This window comes from Temnothorax americanus, unplaced genomic scaffold (assembly GCF_048541705.1).
Source record: "Temnothorax americanus isolate GAGA-0224 unplaced genomic scaffold, ASM4854170v1 Scaffold7, whole genome shotgun sequence".
Classification (NCBI taxonomy): Eukaryota; Metazoa; Arthropoda; class Insecta; order Hymenoptera; family Formicidae; genus Temnothorax; species Temnothorax americanus.
Window position 1 is genome coordinate 6294441 of NW_027509792.1, and position 19290 is coordinate 6313730.

Genomic DNA, 19290 nt, shown 5'->3' on the forward strand with positions numbered 1-19290 from the left:
CATCGCAATATATACTAGTGGTGCATTTTGACTTCTTTTGAAATAAAAGAAATGACCACTTTGAAAGGAAAACCGTGCTCAACAAAACCGCAGTTTTATTTGTTTAGTATTTTAATGAAATTATATATATAAGCGTTTTAAGATGATTCTTTTTCTTCTCATTGTAAGAGAATTATCCAGCTTGCATGCTTTTTAATTTTGATCTCTCTTCTGTTTGCAATATACTGAAATTTTTTTCCACGAAATTGTGTATATATTATGTTTCACATAAATTACATAGGTACATTATAAAAATCTGCAGTAATTATTAAATTAAATAACTTGTACAAATTATATTTAATGAGCTTTAATAAGCTTTTTGATTATTGCTCGAATTATCTGCTAAATGCATTAGCTAAGCACATTTAGTAACTGGAATGAGTTAAAGTACACATGAACAATATTAAAATAAGTTTTATGAAAATAATGCATTTTAAAATATAAAAAGTATGTACACATTATAATATGCATTATATTTATACATATAACATAAAATTTCTGTTTAGTTATTAAAATAGATAAAATAATTTTCTGATAATATAAAAATCTGCCTATATCATACGATTATACTTTAACACATAATATAAATGATAAAACTTATTTACATAATATAAAATATTGTATATTTCAGCGTTGTGTAATCGATCTTTTACTTCTAACGAGGAGAGGTTTTTTACTCCGCTTCCCGGAGAGATTTTTAAAAGCTAGATTTGTTTCTTTCATTTAAAATACGTTGAAAGAAATTTTTCTTACCTCTAAATTTGTTTGACACTGTAAAAACCTCTCCTCGTAAGCCAATTATTATTTTTATTTTTTACTTATATGTTATATCTCACGTTTTAATGATTTATTTTTCTAAGGGATATATTATTTTATATTTTTTAATGTATTTAAGTATTAGTCATTAAAATTCGTCAAGATGCTTTTTTCTAAAACATATTTTGGTTGTGATTTGCAATTGCGATATTAGGCTATATTTTTTACATCTCAAATTTTGGTTATTATCTATCACACCCTTATTCTATTACAATTGTACCTACTCGATATATTATTTAATTGAATTAGAATACTTGATAATGTATACGCTATGCACATTTGCTTTATTGGATCATAGTAGGTTTGCTCCCAGTAACTAAAGAAACTCTATTATTAATATTATAATACGACTTTATTATTGTATTCCATAATAATATTGTAATTAAAAATTATAATATTGTAAGATTTATAAATGTATTACATTATACATTTGCAATGGGGAAAATTAATAAAAAGAGCTTGAGTTCGTAAAACTTGTTGTAGATATCATATTATGATTAATTTCCAAAAAAGTTTAACAAAAAATTTGTATACCAGTTTTTTCTGTTATCAATTTTTAGAACTGTTGTCAAATTTTATTCAATTTTTAATCTTCAGTTTTGTTTCCTTATTCTGAATATTAAATTTTTTATTAATACGTAGAATTTGTTGTTTGTAAAAAAATTTAAATTGTAATATCTGATACTATTTATGCGTATCGTTCTACACAGCAAATGTAAAAAGACAGCGAAATATTTGTGAAAAAAAATATAAAATAAAATATCGTATGCTGTACCCAAATTAATAAACATTTTATCGCTATTTATAAAATTTTTCAAGCTGATAAGCTTTCTGTAACGAATAAAATTATTCTCACTTCATTACTGATTCTATTAACATTAAAATTAATCCATCAATAAATAAAGCACACAATGAGACGACTAAACATTGCTGTAATAAAATGCGAATATCGATGTCTTTTAAAAAATGCACGGATAAAGATATGACATTAAATAAAGTTTTATAATACACAATTAGTCTTACCGAAATAGAACTCCATATTTTTTAAATAATTCCTTTACTCATATCTAATTAATTATCTGTCCTTCTTTATTAAATTATAGATTATAATAATAGATTAATCTATATTGTTATAAATTACAGCTTCTATAAATAGAATTTACGTCTGACGGAAAATTTCCCCTTAAAAAATTTCTTTCGGGGTGAAAATGAGTATTGTAAGATTACGAAGAGAAAGGGAGTATGGCCCTCTTTTAAAGGAGTTTGTGATAAAGTTGCGTCTTTCACAATTTGTCAGAGCAAAAAAATTTGATATGCCACTATTGGCGGAGGAAAGGAATTTATATACTGAATATTACACGCCTCTCAAAATTTGACAAGATCAATACAGTCATTTTTTCTCTAAATTTCCATCGATAAAAACTTCACCAAACTCCCGTCAAATCTTTTTTCTCTTCCGCTGTAATAATCTACAACTACAGATTAAACTTTTGTTTCCTTCACACATATATAACCTACTCTACGAACTAATAATATAGAGGGAATAATATTACACATTTCAAATATATCAAAAAGATTTGAAAAGATATTCTTTAATGGCGAGAATAATTATTTTTGATAAAGGTTATTATATTTTAGATTTGTTACATAAAGTTATGTATATAATATACATCTTTGACCAATCTACAATAATTATTAAAATTATCGCGTTACATGTAAATGATAATAATGCTACTAAAATTGCATACTTTTCGTGCCAATATGATAGCTCCATATTAATAACGGATAAACATTAATTTCATTAGAAATTAATTTTTGATAAATAAATTGGCATTTTTACTTATTTACGCAAACATATATTGTTCATATTTTGTACTGTGATACTAGAAAATGTCTGAAAATTTTATATGCAACTTAAAAAACATAACAATAAAAGAAATAAGACCGTTATAATATACAATTAAATTTGAATAAAATGTCATTTACTGTCTGAGTTTAGATCTTTAGTAGCCTAATATTAATTAAATCTGAAATACCTATAACAAATCTACAATACTTATAACAAATCTCAAATATTTCATGTGCACAAAAATTAATATTAGGCTACTAAAGATTTAAGCTCAGATCGTAAATGGCATTTTATTATAATTTGATTGTAAAACATAACAAGTTTTTAGTGAAAATGGTAATAACAAAGATATAACTGTTATATAACCATCCAGTGTAAAAAATTCCTTTGCATTGGAAAACAATAAGCTTCGGAAAAAGCAGGAATAAAAATAATGATTCGCTGCAACTGTGTCATGCATTATTTAAAAGTTTCTTGATCTATCAGAATAACACAATTTCATTGTATATATATATATATATATATATATATATATATATATACTACATTGCATATATAGCAGAGCAATAAAACCGTAATTACAGTTGGATTGAATTTTGTCTTGAAAACAAATGTGTATCGTTCGAAAGAATATGCTGGATTTTATTTACAGTGTAAACTTTAAATGTTTTTATATAATTATTTGATATGTCATTATGTTTATCACATACGAGGAAATATAATTTGTCACATCTTAGCCGGTCAAAATCGGATATGTATCTGAGATGTCTAGCTTTTATTAATGTGATAAACGTTATATTGATGCGTACTCATACATGATACTCATATGTTCACGTATATAAAGCGTACAAAAGTGCCAACACATCTTTAGTTGTTAAATCGAAACGTGATCTATTCAATATGATAAAATGGCGTTAATATACCGTAATATACTGTAATTAATTAATTAATAATAAAAAATTTGAATTTTTTGCTTTTTCTTGCAACTTTCTCCTCAGATTTTAAGTCAGTTGAATTAAATTATGATATTACGTATTACAAAATTGTAACAAAATATTTTAATATAATCTGTATGTCTTTTAAATATATTACACGAAAACACAATTCTAATTTAATAAATATGTTTAACAAAAAATATATATATATATATATACATTGCTATTTAATAACAAGTTATGCATCGAAAGCAGGCAATTGATTTTGTTTTAAGATCCCAGATTTCTGCTAATCCGTAATGGATTTTATCAATTCTAATTCTGCATGTGATACTATTATATGATAGACCACGCAAGCACGTAACGCAAGCAAATCACATTTTATAATTCTCTCTTGCGTGCAATCTACTCATTAGAGTCTGTTTGCTTCTTCCACGCCTACGCGAACGGAGTACGAGCTTACGGTTGTATATTGCAACTTCTTGAATAAGAAACATAGACTTTTTGAGAATAGAGTATATCAGTTATTGATATTAGCGAAATAGATTAAAGATTATCGGCCTTAAAACAGAACTTTCAAGCTTGTCACACAGCCCGTCACGCCGGATTATAGGGAATTCTAGGTTCGAATCTTGGCTAGGGAGATATTTTTTGCAATAAATTTATTACAGTGTTTTGAAGATGATGCTTATTAGCATTAAAGGTTAAATCGATTATCGATTTAAGTATGTGGATTTACTGTTCCAACAAAAAGCTGTGTTTTAAGGCCGACAAATAATCAGCGCTCAATTTACTGATTGTAAATTGGAAAAAAATACAGAAAATTTTTATAGAATTATTATTATTATTATTATTATTAGGCTCCCAAGATCCAGCCCGATCAAGTAAATTAACTGTAAGAAGTTAAATGCATACACAATTTTCTGTAATTATAATACGATGTGCAAATTGTGGTGCGTGAATAGAGAATCATATATAAATCCGCATATTCGCGAGGAAACCTAGCAATTCACTATCTCACGCGTGCTCGAAATTTTAAGCGTAACACGATTTTGAGGTGATGCCTTTGGAATAATATAGTCGCGAGAGAAAACATCTGTTCCAATAATGTCGCGAAATTCTGACATATGTATATTCGCGAATTTACGCGAAAAGACAATAAGGAAAAACTGCTGAGAAAATTTGTGAGCGTATATGTAATAAGAATAAATAACTTTGTATATTTCACAAAAATAGGAAGCTGACTACTTCGGTTTAATTGTGTTCTTTAGATATTTATGGCTCCACAAAAAAATCTTGACAATCGTAGAGCGTTTTAGCAATTAAAAAAAACCAATTAATAATTTACTATAAAAGATATGTATTTATCATGTCATGTAATCTGGCATATTGTTGAACTCGCTCGTATATATAATAATAAACTTTGCGTTTTTCAGTCCTCTTAATTGAACATGTATTCTGATTGCAGAAGCAAATTACTCGCGTAATTAGCGTAAAGTATATATATCGGATAGAAAGTGCATATTCTTTCTCGTCATGTTCCCGTCATAACGATAATTTGAACGCTTGCTCGGGCGACTCGGCGCGCAAAAGTCTAGTCATATTTTCCTCATTACGCGAAACTCGCGACTTAGTTTAAATTCAAAGGACACTCGAGTGGATCAGGCGACGCCAAGTAGAAAAGCCAAATCGACGCGACCGATATCGGCGACTTCACCAAAGTGGTTAAAGAATAAAAAAGAACGGACGACAGCAAACGAGTTGAAGAGGTCATCACCAACTTACGTGGAAAGGTACATTTTTCTCTTCATCGACTTTGAGGATTTTTAACTTTGTGGTCTTTCCTCAAAAGCGAGCGATATATTTTGATCTAGTACATCGTAAATGGAAAAATAAAAATTTACTAATATTTAAGAAATTATACTCACAATATAACTTTATTGTACAATATATATATTATTGTTTAAGTCCTCTTCAAAATTTTAATAATAAACAGTGTGTTCTATATGAAATGCAAAAATCAAAGACAAATTACTATCGCGAAATAAGTTTTCAGCATTTCCTTAGAGGATGGGTTTCATGAAAATTAAATAGACTGAGTTAAATCCGATGAAACAAATTCGTAATTATTAAATAAATCAACGACCAATTAAACTTAAAAATCTCTGACTGAGAAAATGAACTTATTAGTTTCTTATAAATATGAATTTAAAACAAGGGAAATATAATGATCAATTTAGAAATATAGTTAGAGTATTTTTTAATATATATAAAAAATGTTAGTTTTAAAAGGTATCTTTATTTGCATCGTCAAATTAATGTAGTCGGCAACTTTGGAGACGTGGCACAAACTCTTCTGCAAATTTTGCGCTGATCATGACTGAGTTTTTCCTTCGATGTTACCGAAGAGAATTTTGAGAATACTTTAAAACTTTGCGCACGTAGCATCCGTTCGATAAAGAAAGGTGGGCGCGGGTAAAGATGGAAAAATTATGAACGGCACGGCCAATATGACATTGGTTCCATACGCACCGCTATAACTTAGAGCAAAAGGCAGTGGTTAGCAGCATGGCAGCAGTATTTCCCTGTCACCGGCAGTGACCCATATGCTCTGTCCATAAAGGGTATACGCGTGTATATAAAGCCGCCATGAGCACTGGACGCGGTGGACACGCATGTGCCGGGGCAAATGCGTTCTCCCGAATCATGCGGACGTCCGATACTCGCGGATACTATCGGACGAGAAAGGCAACGCGTATCGCAAATGACGAAAGGCTGATGGGTTTGGATTACTGTTACCAGATTATATACGGACATCGTTGCCCACGAAAACCCATGTTCGTTACCGCGCGTTCGATGCTATCTGCGCTTGTAAATTGCTGTGTTTAATTTGTACGCTGCAAGATATCGACTTTGGCAAACAGTAGTTATAGCGATGTTGTTGCTACAAAGCAAATCTTCGCGATTCTTGTATATAAAACCAGTTGTGTTATTCACTCCTTGCCGCATTTTTCGCCGTTTGCATTTTTGTGACCATTATATATTTTATTATTATGCAAAGCTATAAATCAGCGAGTAAGCTTTGCGGTGAACGTGGCTCAATCTTTATACTTTTACTCGTTATGCTGACGCTAGGAGAGGTATTATAGTCTCGCGAAAATCGAATATTGCCCGGGGCCATGTCGAGCAATCGAAAGTGACACATTGAATCCGTTTTTCGACGAAAGCATTAATAACAAGCTCTCGTGCACATCAAAGCATTCGAACAATAGGTATTTTTCAGCGACAAAATGGGCGGTCATCGGAATCAGATAATTTATCTACCTGCTGCATCGGCATCGTATTGACGTCAAAAAAACAATTTTCGCGGAAAATTAGTTTTCGATGGATGCGAAATGAGAGAGAGAGCTGGAAAAAGATACGATTGCGGTATCGCGTCGTTTCAGGATAGAACCGTAGACTCGACCGCAATCTGGTATGCGCAATATGTACGAAATACGGAGGTAGTAATCGCTTGCCGTTTTTCAGCTATCTCGGTACTTTCTAAACACGTTGTATACATGCGTAAACTTATACTTTTATCTATTGCCTTTATAGTGAATAATTTATCAAACAATCTTATATTATATTTAATTAGTAATATTAGGTATAAATAGGTCCATACGTATATGTAAAGAGATATCAATAACAATAAACTAGCCATAAACAAAAGTTGCAAAAGTATGTAGGTATAACAGTCATTTTTCAATGAATGCGCCTGCGGTTTTATGATTGATTTTAGTCAGCCTAAATCAATAGAATTTTTTGTCAATTTGCACGTCAAGTACTTATATCTTGATGATTAGATGTGAAATTGTGTTAATTAGATGTGAAAAAGTTAAAATATCATTTGCCTTTATAATTTTAGGTATGTGATTGTGACATCTTTGATAAACTATGCGTACTTATCTCGGATTTTGATGGTACAATTTGTGACTACATTACCACAAATAAATTTTACAATTCCGTAATTAATTGACAACTAGTCGGTTGAGCTTATAATTTTTATAACATAATAAAAATATTACAGTTTTTTTTAAGTAGTAAAACAATCCAAAGGAAATAAAAACCAAATTGATTTGTTGGTGATTACAGTTAATATTAATTGTAGTATTTATCATTATTTTATCAATAAGCTTTACTTTAAATTAAATTTATCTTAAAAGAAGGCACCGCAGGTTTTAATCGATTTATAAATTTTTCGCCTATTTGTCCGATCAAAGATGGCAGCACTTTTTGGAATAGTTTAAAAAACATTCGGTATCTGCTAATTGTAATTTCAAGTGTTATTACATCATATTAATTAACTTATACTATCTAACCGTAAAATATATATGTACTAACTTTGATTAATATAATATAAAATTATCTAGAGATTAGATTTTCCATAGTTTTATGGGTGCGTTCCCCACTTAACGCTCGCAAAGCTTGTGGAATCATTTCATCCTTGTTGTTTGTCAAATGTTAAACAAGAACGAATGATGCTCGCGAGCTTTGTGAGCGTTAAGTGGAACGCACCCTATAATTACATGCAGTTATTCGAGAAATTTTACAATATTTTTAAAAGAAAAGTTTCAATATCTGCGCCTCATCTATTAACCTAAAATAAAATTTAAATTGATTTATTGCAATTTATAGACAACTTTCGTATTATATATTACAAACATTTAAGCTTTCCTGTGGTTGGTAAATGTAAAATGTTCGACTGAACGAGAATTTATCGAACTAAGGTAAATGAGTAGCAGAAAGAATCACATATGCTAAAAAATTAAAATGTAATAATTTTGTTGTTCAGAACATATTGTTTCCTCATAGAGGAAACTTTGTTTTCGTGAAGAAAATTTTTTTTAGTTGCCGCTGTTAATGTGTTCAAAATGTTATAAAACGTCGAAAAATTGCATTTTAAAAAAATGTCCGTGTGTGTGTGTGTGTAGGGATCTGATGTCCGTGATTGCTATAACTTTCGCAAATTTTGAGATATCGGGTTGAATTTTTTTTTTTTTTTAATTGATAGAGTATTATGTAAGGAAAGCTGGTATTGAATTTGGCGATGATCGGTAAAGCCGTTCTTTTTAAATAAAATTTGTAATTTTTGGAAAAATGTCTGTGGTTGCTTTAACTTCCACAAGTTTTGAGATATTGATCTATTTTTATTTCTATTATATTTCTCAGTTTTTCTACTTCTATTTCAAATATAATTCTTTAAGATTTGATTGATTTATAGATCCAGCTTTATAAGTTTTTATGCTTGTACGTGTCGCTCAAAATTTCACTTTAATTGTTTTATTCAACCAAATGGGTTTCTCAGTGTTCAAACAATTTCGTTTCTACACTTGACATGTAATTCAGAATAGTGTAGCGTTAATTTTAAATACATTTTTACGAGAAAACGTAAAATAGTGAAATATAAAACTTACTGATTATATCAGCATGAAATTTGTATTCTAATATAAATAATGAAGATCAAAATCACATTCTTTTGCCTCTAAAGATGCATCTTCTTTTTTATAGCGGATGAGTAATCGTTAAATTATATGTACGTAATATATATGTAATTCTTTATAGCATTATCGTATCCTTAGCGGAAGTTACCGCAAATACACGCTACGATAGCTGAAAAAATACATAGATATAATGTACACATGGATAACCTAAACCAAATTTAGTCTTGATTTTTATTAGACTTTTATTTTCTACAATTATTTGATAATTACATAAGCAAAATATCGCTAAAGTTAAGCTAACATGAACGAATCATTTAATATTTGTTATTTAATATTTATCACGTATCCAAGTCCTAAGATGGAAAGTTTTATATGCGTCGTCGGAAAATTTTTTTTTAATTTACAAGAACATAATAATTACATGTTCAATTTTTATAGATAATAAAAAGAATATGCATAATGTTTTATGCAATGAATTAAGATGATATGTGCATATCGTTGAAACATTTTTCATATGCTCATATGTATAATGTAATTATAAGTTTCCTAATTTATGTAGAAAAAAAATGTTTCATTTAACAATTGAAATTATTGACGTCAAAGAATTTATTAAGCTTATATATGTGCATTGAAATTATAATTTCTTATTATTTATGTCGCCTGTCTGATAATATGCAATTATATTGATTATCACTCTTGATATTTAGATCAGAAAAGAATTTCGAAAATAATCTTTCTAATGCATAGCGTACAACAGTACAAAGTGCGTTAACTATCGTAGTTGCATTCGTTTTATCAAATGTGTATCAACGGGATTTAAATAACTTATACTAGTACTTTATATTAGTCTGCAGTTTGAAAAATATAAATAAAATAAACATTAAGATGTTCACAGCGCTCCATATTTTAGATAAAGTATATTTATTTGGTTTAGTTGTCTCTTATCTTCTTAGCTTTTCTTTTCGTCTGACCAAAACTGTATATAATATACATTTTAGAGATGATATGCGTTTCTAATATATCACTATTACATAATGTGAACCCAAGACATTTACCAATTCTCGTCGTTCACTTTTCTCACTATCGTCGCCATTGTCGTCGCAATCGTCACCCGCAGGACAGTCTTAAAACCTCACAACATCATTCTCTCCGATATCTCGCCACACACGTCTCCCAATTAGAAATTCCACTTTTTTATCTTATACTTCCATATGCTTCACTGTTTCTCTTTTATTCTTTTGATTTTCAATAAGCGAAAATATTCTACGAGATTAATAGAGATCTAGAAAGAGAAAGGTATTGGAAAAAAGTGAGCGAAATTATTTCTCGTAATTTTGTGGATGGAAAAGATTATTAAGAATATTATGATTACAAGAGATGAGTAATAACACAGTCTTAAAATAAATAAAATATTGCAGAATACATAAAAACACTATAAATATTATACGGTCTTTAAATCATATATATTGCTTAAAAAAATATTTAACATATTAAAAAAATATATCATTAAAAAATTACCTTTTAAAAAAAAGGTAAGTACAGATTACGCTGGTCTATAATCTATAAATAATTAATAGTTAGACGCAATCTATAAAAGAGTTTATAGAAAAAAGAAATGCTGTACTTCAACAAGATTATATCAAGAGACACGGCAGTGTCTCGCGCTAAGTAAACGCGCAACGCGTGACCGTGTTTAATAACTGTTTAGGACTGCTGATCAAATTCTAAGTAGGCTTAATGGATATAGCTTGAGTTTGATTTATATAGTAAAAGTGTTTTTATTTTTTAATTATATACAATAAGACTACACCCCAATGTCGTGTTTTTATCCATCTATTTTTTTTTATATCAGCCAAAATACTCGTATTTTAATTTATCGATTCTAATTGATTTTCTCATTATACGCTATGCTTATCGAGTATTAAATATCAAGTGTTAATAGAATCAATAGCGACGAGAATAAGTTTATTCGTTACAGAAAATTTAATTTCAGATTACAATATATCGAACAATATAATTATATAAAAATATAAAATAAAAGTATGATGGATGAAATGACAAAAATTTTTTAGATCTAGAAAATACAACTTAATATCGCAATCATAAATTACAATAAAAATATATTTTTTGGAAAGACTTTTTGATGACTTTTTAGAGGACTAACAATAAGATAAATACGTTAAAAGATGTAAAATATTAAATTCCTTAAAACAATTTTAAAACGTGGGAGAGAATATGTAAGCGGAACATAGAAATAACAATAATTGATCTAAAAATGAAAAGTTTTGATTGCACAATACCGAGATGCAAAGTTAAACTTTTTATTTTGATCAAGATGTACTTTACTGATGTAAGACGCTTATTACTTATGTTATATTTTAAAGTATAGCTATCATAAGATATAAGTAAATTTTATTGGCATGTTATATATTTTTGTTAAATTATCTATGCTAATATCTGTACAAGTTATCGTAACATTTAAAATTTAAAATCGATTGTTATACATTATATGTATCTACAATCGATCTTTTTTTATATAAGGTCCTACTCATGTTACTCATGTACTTTTTTTGTTGCAATTTACCTGATATGTTTTAAATATGTTGCATTTTAGCTGATAAAAAGTAGAATAATAACAATAATTGTAAAATAAATATAATCGAGATCTATTAACTCGTAGAATATTTTCGAATATTGAAAATCGAAAGGATAAAGGAGAAACAGTGAAACATGCGTAAGTAGATACAAGATTTAAAAAAATGGTACTTTATACTATATTTTTTAATGTAGAGATTAAGTAATGCAGAGATAATAGTTATATATATCTTAGCTTAATATTTAATATATCAAGTTTTACATCTGATTGTTATTCTGACAGACCACGAAATTTTTAAATAATACGTGATACAGTTGCAGCAAATCATTATTTTCATTCTTACTTCTCCCGAAGACCATTCTTTTCTAATGCGAAGAAATTTTTTTATTCTGGATAATTATCTAATAGTTATATTTTTGTTATTACCTTTTTTCTACTGTTAAAACTTGTTACGTTATATTTTAAATGACATGTATAAAATTTTCAGACATTTTCTAGTATTAATACAAAATATAAACAATATATGGTTAGGTAAATGAGTGAAAATGGCAATTTATTTCTTATGAAATTAATATGTCTTTAATTCTTACTAAATTAATGTGTATATCAAACATATAACCAGTTAAAATATATTTATTTTTGTAGATATACTTTTAGCAGCAATTGTTCCAATTTTGCTTATGATATTTATTTTCGAAGTAAATAGGAAAAAAATTTACAAATTAAAAAGAAATTTAGAATTTGCTTTTTCGCTGCCTGGTGTGTCTATACTTTCATCTTTTGTCAACTCATTGCAAATTGCTTACAATTATAAAGGTGATTAAAAATGTTTTTAATTATAATTTTAAGGTGTAATATTTATTTAAGTTGAGCTTGATGTTGAACCTAAATACTTGAAGTAAATATATATTTTTTTATTTATATATTATATAAATACCGATTTTTTTGTCACGTAAATAATTTTATAATTTGCAAGTTTTTAAAACTATTTTTTCAAAAATATCTTGCTAATTTTACAAACGATATTATATGTATAATTTTGCAGATTTACTAAATTATGTAGATTCAATAATTAAAAAATATGGAAACCTTACTCGTTTTATTTTTGGAACTGATGTGTTCGTAGTACTTGCGAAACCCGAGGATTATAAGGTAACTTCATAAAAAGTAATAACCACGACAGAAAATGATGTATTATACATATGCAGTGTGTGCTCGCGAACGTAAATGGCACCTACAAAAGTTCAGTGACCAAAACATGGGAGATGTTTCTTGGTGATGGACTTATCAGAACTTCAGGTATTATATCAGAATATGATAAATATTTGTTTTTTGTACACTTATCTTTTTAACTAAATATTTAATTTTATGCAACAATAACACATTATATATGTAGATTTAATTTAGTAAAAAATTAGTATTAAATTGATATGATGTAGGTATCTGTTTTCTCATGTTTAATATTGTCTTTGATATTGATAGGACCACCTCAGAGGCTTCGACGAAAAATAATAGAGCCCCTCTTGAATCTCAAGTATTTATCCGAATATGTAACATTTTTCGATACTTATAGCAATCTTTGTGCAAGCACTATAGAAAAAAATGTTGATGGCCCAATGTTTGAGCTTAAACCATACATGGTTCAATACGTGTTTGATACATTTTTAGGTGAGAACTATGGTACCCCCGTATGTACTTGAAAAAAAAACATTTTATCTATAATTTGATTTTTAACAATAAGCTACTTTGAGATACAAATTACTATTATTATTAATTATGCTACGCACGATCAAAAGTTGACAAATGTTAATTTACAGTGACAATGATGGGTATTCAAAGATCAGAACATAAGCGTGAAGACGACGAGATAGTGTATTGGCAGGAAAAGTATGTATTTATAGTAGCATCTTTATCATTCATATGTTAATTAATAATTTTAATAATTATTGCAGATTGATCAAAGATGCACATAACAGATCAATAAAACCGTGGCTACAGTTGGAATCCATTTTGTCCCTGACTGAAAGCCGAAAACAATTGCGTATCGCTCGAGAGAACATACTAGATTTCATCTACAATGTAAATTTCACACAAATGTCTTTTATATAACTATTTGATATAAGTCATTAAGTTTATGACATACGAGAAAATATGATTGTCACATCTTGCACGATCGAAACATATATGCTCCTGAGATATTTAGCTCTCATTAATGCGATAAGCATTACATTGAGAGAGATGCGTTCTCATATATACTTACAATTAGTACCCATATGTTCACGTAAAGTTCGCGAACATAAGCGCCAGTACATATTTACTTGCTAAGCTAGAGTGTGATTGTTTTCCAAAGTGGCCTCTATCTTTTATATCATTTTAAATTCAGTTTGTATTACAGCTCATCAAATAGTTCTTACATTACGACAGTGTGTACTGTGCACACAAGGATTGGGAAACTTTTGACTAAACAAATAAATTACTATGATCAAATATTCTTTTTATTTATTAGATCTTTTTTCTGTGATATTTTTATATTTCCAAAAAAAAAAACGTAAAAGAAACATATTTTGGAAATATTGATAATATAATGGTTAAAAAGCAATATAGATAGAAACATTAAGAACTGCAATAATAAAGCAAATTTGAAAAATATTATATACTGCTAAAGTAAAATATAGGGGTAAAAAAACGCTGACATTCTTCACATGGCATTCCAAGAGGAATTATTTTAAATAAAGTCACAATTCAACTATGTCACTAATTCGCGAACTTTAGTATGAGACATCGTGTTATTGATATTTCTATACCGTTTAATAGTATTTTTATAATAAGATTATATTCCAAATAGGAATTTTAGTGGCAGTATTGGTATTTATATCCACTTTAAAAAGCAATATACTTTTTAATGTAGATAACACGAAAGGCAATAAGTCACACTGCTCTACAAGATAATAATGAGATTTCTCAAAGACCAAAACCAATTTTCACCAACTACTGGAATCGTGTGGAAGAACTACGTAATAATGTTAGGAGCAAATCCTGCGAAGTGAGCGACGAGAATTTCTTAGACGATGCTAGAAGTTTTTTTGCTGCTGTAATTTCATTTATTTTATAAAAGCTTAATATTACACGAGTATATATTTATATTAATATTAATTTATGTCTTGCAGATTCAAAATAATATTACGGAACTGACAACTTTCATTATACTTATGCTGGCAATGCATACAGAAGTGCAAGTTAGTAAAATTATTACAAATATTACAATATAATATGAACATTTGATATGTATGGAAATATTTTCATATTGTATATCTACGCTTTGTGCAGTAAAAACAAAACAACATAAGATGAACAATGTTTTATTCGTATTATGTATTGTAGGAGAATAATTATTTTCTAGCAATCATTTGTTCAGTTTACTGTTTAAATTAATTCGGAATAACACTAAGTTAATTTCTTATACTATTTTTTAGATGTTTATTTGTTATTTTGTCTTTGCATTTGATTCCCTAGGAAAAACTGCGAGAGGAAATATCTGTCACTTTTAATAATAACAAGGTTGATGCTCAACATCTTCTTAGCATGCGGTATTTTCATATGGTGTACCAAGAGACATTTAGATTGTTTCCTATAGTACCTATTATTTCGCGCCAACTTATAGGAGATATAAAGCTTGGTATTCTTATACATCCCATTATCTACTAAGTCTATGAATAAAATTAATATGAATTATTTAGATTAATGTAATATTTTTTGAAGTTACGAAAAGGAGCTTTACCCATTTCAGAATCATGTACTTTGCCGGATGGATGTTACGTTATGATTCCAGTATTTGCTATTCATCGTAACCCTGCGTATTGGTATAAGCCATTGGAATTCATTCCTGAACGATTTTCGCCTGAAAATTCGTCCAGCCGTGTTCGTTATACGTTTATTCCGTTTGGTACGGGCCTCAGAGATTGTTTAGGTAAATATTCCATAATATAAGTTATTTATTTTAAAAACCATGCAGTTTTTTTGGAAAATTTTGTTAAATTGTCTTTTTATTGTGTCGCCTTACGTATTCAATTTTCATTAAAGTTCATGAGTTTTGCTTTCTTTCGAGAATCTCGTAATACATTCCAAGATTTTTGCATTATTTTAAATAAAACATGTCGTAAAAGTTTACCATAGAATATCCATGTTCAATATATTTCATTAAATATTAAGACGTTGTATTAGTTATTGATTTTGTGTGATTAATGCTTTATTTGTTCCACACTTTACATTTTTCACTTTTAGGTCAAAGATATACGTACTTATCCGCGGCGACGATAATCGTAAATCTGTTGCGACGATTTCGATTTACAACAACTGTCAGCAACGTAAATGACGTTGAAATAACAAACGATATCGTATTACGAACTCGAAATGCGAGAGTCTCCATATCTCGTATATGCTAACAGTCTTTCATGACAATTGATAACCTTAATTACAATGGATTATTATTGTATTCTTTACAGTGCATTAGAAGTTTTAATATACGTAATTTTAATGTTAAATTGTATTATTTATTAATATTCTGCAATAAATTAATTAGAAATAATTAACATTTTAATATTCTATATGTATATTAACTATACAAAAGATAAAACATAAAAAAGAAATACAATTGTAATTTAATGAACACACATACATATTGATTTAACAAATTATACTTCTAAAGATATAGACGGTCAATTTATCTTTAAAAATTCTCTAAAAATAGATTTCTGCTAATCTGTAATTGATTTTATCAATTCTAATTTTGCGATACTATTATATGATGGAATACTCGAGCACATATAGCAAAAGTTCTATAATTGGCAAACAATTATTGCCAAAAAAATTAATTAAATTTCCTCAATATATTTTATCTTACCCTTGAATAACATAAAGGTATTAAGCAACTCTCACATGGGTAATATAAAAACTGCAGGCGATATAGTAGATGAAATATGTCAAGAACCAGAACTTACCACATCACATCATGATCAAACAAACGAGACCGAACTTTTAGATACAACTAATTTAGATTTAGACGATTTTATTTCGCAAGACGGAAGTCCTGAAATCCCCAAAGCTTTGCAACTAGATAATACATCCGTCTCTCTTGATAAAAATGATCCACGATCATGGTTTCCGCTGAATGATTCTATTCGCAGTTTTCTTATAGAACAAAAGGCCCTGACCAAGGAAAAGAGTCAAACTTTTTACTTTCCGAAACTACTAACATAGATAAACATTCGCGTTTTGTATCATAAGCATCATCAAGCATTAAGCTTTTCTGTGGTTGGTAAATACACCCCGACTGAACAAGAACTTACCGAACTAAGGTAAATTTTGGATAACAAGTCTAATTTAATTTTTATTATACAAAATAATTTTATTGTGCTACATAAAAACATTATTTAACATTCACTATTTAATAGAATACAGATACTAGAATCTGTATATATTGTCGGCATATTGTCTCTAAAGATAAAAAATCACATATGTTTCCTAATATTTCATTTGTTGATAATTTAATGATACATATAAATCGGATCTTTATAATTCTCCTTGTGATCACGAATATATGTATAACTACAGCAGAATCCAACATCATCAGGTATACCGATTCGAGCATTATCTGAAGGTCATTCTTTAGTTAGTTCTTGGGCCTTTTGAATTAAAAAATATAAAAGCGAGAGAATCAAAAATAAAATAAAATATTTTAACAAATTTTGCTGATTCTTTATACACAAGTTTTTTGTCATTGTTAAAATTCTTTTCACAGATTTTATATAAAAAAGAAACCAGTTATATTATCAAGTTTTATCGTGTACACAATGCTAAATCATACTCTATTACTATTATCTATTTTAATTGTTATTAACTGACTAAACATATTTTTATGTTTAAGATTATCCAGTGTGTTAAAAATTAATTACAGAATAATGGCACCTAAATGCGTTAATTGTGAGAAAGTTCGTGCGCAACTAACAAAGTTTCGCTAGATTACCGATAATCTATTTCCAACTTCATTAATCTTGCAATAGCGACGAACTCTTGTTACAGTTTATAGTTAATATCTAGATAACGTGTACTTTCTCATTTACGAATAATTACTGTTAAAAATCTATCAAAGATTTTATTTAATATTTCCCGTGACGCACGGACATGCGACAAATTGAGATATAAACGGAGATGTAATCGAAAGTCTACATTCAGTCATGTGTTTTACATATTTCTCTGTATTATTCTACATTTAGAATAGTGTGTCATTAAAGTCTATCACATAGAATGAAAATCAATCAATATTATTTCGACACATTTTTTTCAAAAAATGTGAGGAATATGAAGATTAGAGAGCTTAGATGTAATCTGCAAGAAATTTTCTTGAAAAAATACACGAAGGGAATTTTAAACTAGCCAACGGACCGTCTAATTTCTTAAATAAATCGAGAAATAAAGTGTCCCGCCCAGCGAATAAAAATTCAGATTTACCTACTTCATCTGATTACTTATTTCCTTATCCCATTAGAAAAATCGCTACGAATGGGCCGAGTTAAAGGAATGTAAAGTGGAATCTTATAACGGAAGCGAGTCTGCATAATGAGAAATAAAAAGCTTCTAGCGGCTGCGAAGAAGCGTCCAGGAAATCTGATTTGCCCGATCCTTTCCTCAGAAAATTGTAAAATGATTTCGAGTACACCGCGTGTATCGACCAGTCACAATTTTGTGTTTTTAACGAAATCAATGCGACCGAGTCTTCGACGACTGGACAGCGGCCAGATCTTGATTTCGCTTCGAGGAGTACTTACGGTGAATGCCGCTTCGATTTTACACACCGCAAATTTGCCAAAGCTTTTACTTGAAACGGAATAAAAACTGTCGGACCGTCGCCAAAGTGATCAACGGTGGATTTGTAAAAGGATGTTGCGATACGATCCTGAATTTTAAGCAAACAAAATGTATACGATGAAATGATAAGCCTTTCTCTCGTTTGACGACGCGATAAATTCTCGCATGAAATTTAAGGTTTGTCAAGAGCTATACGTCGTCTAGCTTGAAGTACGTGGTTCTAGACCGAGCTAGTACCTCGAGTCCTTAGAAACAGCCCCGGTATAATAAGAAACTCGAGGCTGAGTAATGTCCAGTTATATTTCTTGGACTTCACGACGGGGCCGAAACTCTTTTAACCTATCTCTCTTCTCCTTTCGACTTTCTTCCTTTTTCTCTTGGGGCAGCTCGAGTGTTTCGGAGCGGTCTGATGACGCTTGATGAATCGTTGAGTCTTCAATTTATAGATAATTGTGCCATGGATTAAATTACTTAATCTTACGAAAAAATTAATTAATTTTACAGAAAAATTGGTTCTGACAGTATAATAAATATTGAAATAATTTTTGAATATTTTTAAAAAGAAAGAACTTATATATACATTGATATTTATTTAGCTGTAAAAAGGAGACTTGATCTAATTCAAGATATCTTTGCAATTTTTTTCTGTCAGTTTTCATGCAAGATTCTAAAAATTTTACATTAGTTAAGCAAAAATATTATAATTTT

At 28.9% G+C, this 19290-nt stretch overlaps 1 protein-coding gene across 3 annotated transcripts; it reads left to right on the top strand.

Annotated features, from left to right (window-relative positions):
* The first annotated feature begins 11681 nt into the window (after window positions 1–11681).
* On the top strand, window positions 11682–18368 carry LOC143905989 (cytochrome P450 4C1-like). Of its 3 annotated transcripts, none has more exons than XM_077421695.1 (12): window positions 11682–11856; window positions 12364–12534; window positions 12764–12870; window positions 12927–13017; window positions 13201–13386; window positions 13536–13605; window positions 13671–13797; window positions 14627–14809; window positions 14886–14954; window positions 15232–15394; window positions 15506–15685; window positions 18263–18368. In XM_077421695.1, exons 1-12 carry the CDS (start codon window positions 11853–11855, stop codon window positions 18298–18300), a joined length of 1389 nt encoding a protein of 462 aa, XP_077277821.1. In that variant the 5' UTR covers window positions 11682–11852; the 3' UTR covers window positions 18301–18368. The 3 variants fall into 3 exon arrangements, with proteins under 3 accessions (XP_077277821.1, XP_077277819.1, XP_077277820.1); XM_077421693.1 differs by lacking the exon at window positions 18263–18368 and adding an exon at window positions 16000–18228; XM_077421694.1 differs by lacking the exon at window positions 18263–18368 and adding an exon at window positions 16000–18228 and having other exon boundaries at window positions 12845–12870.
* The last annotated feature ends 922 nt before the right edge of the window (window positions 18369–19290 follow it).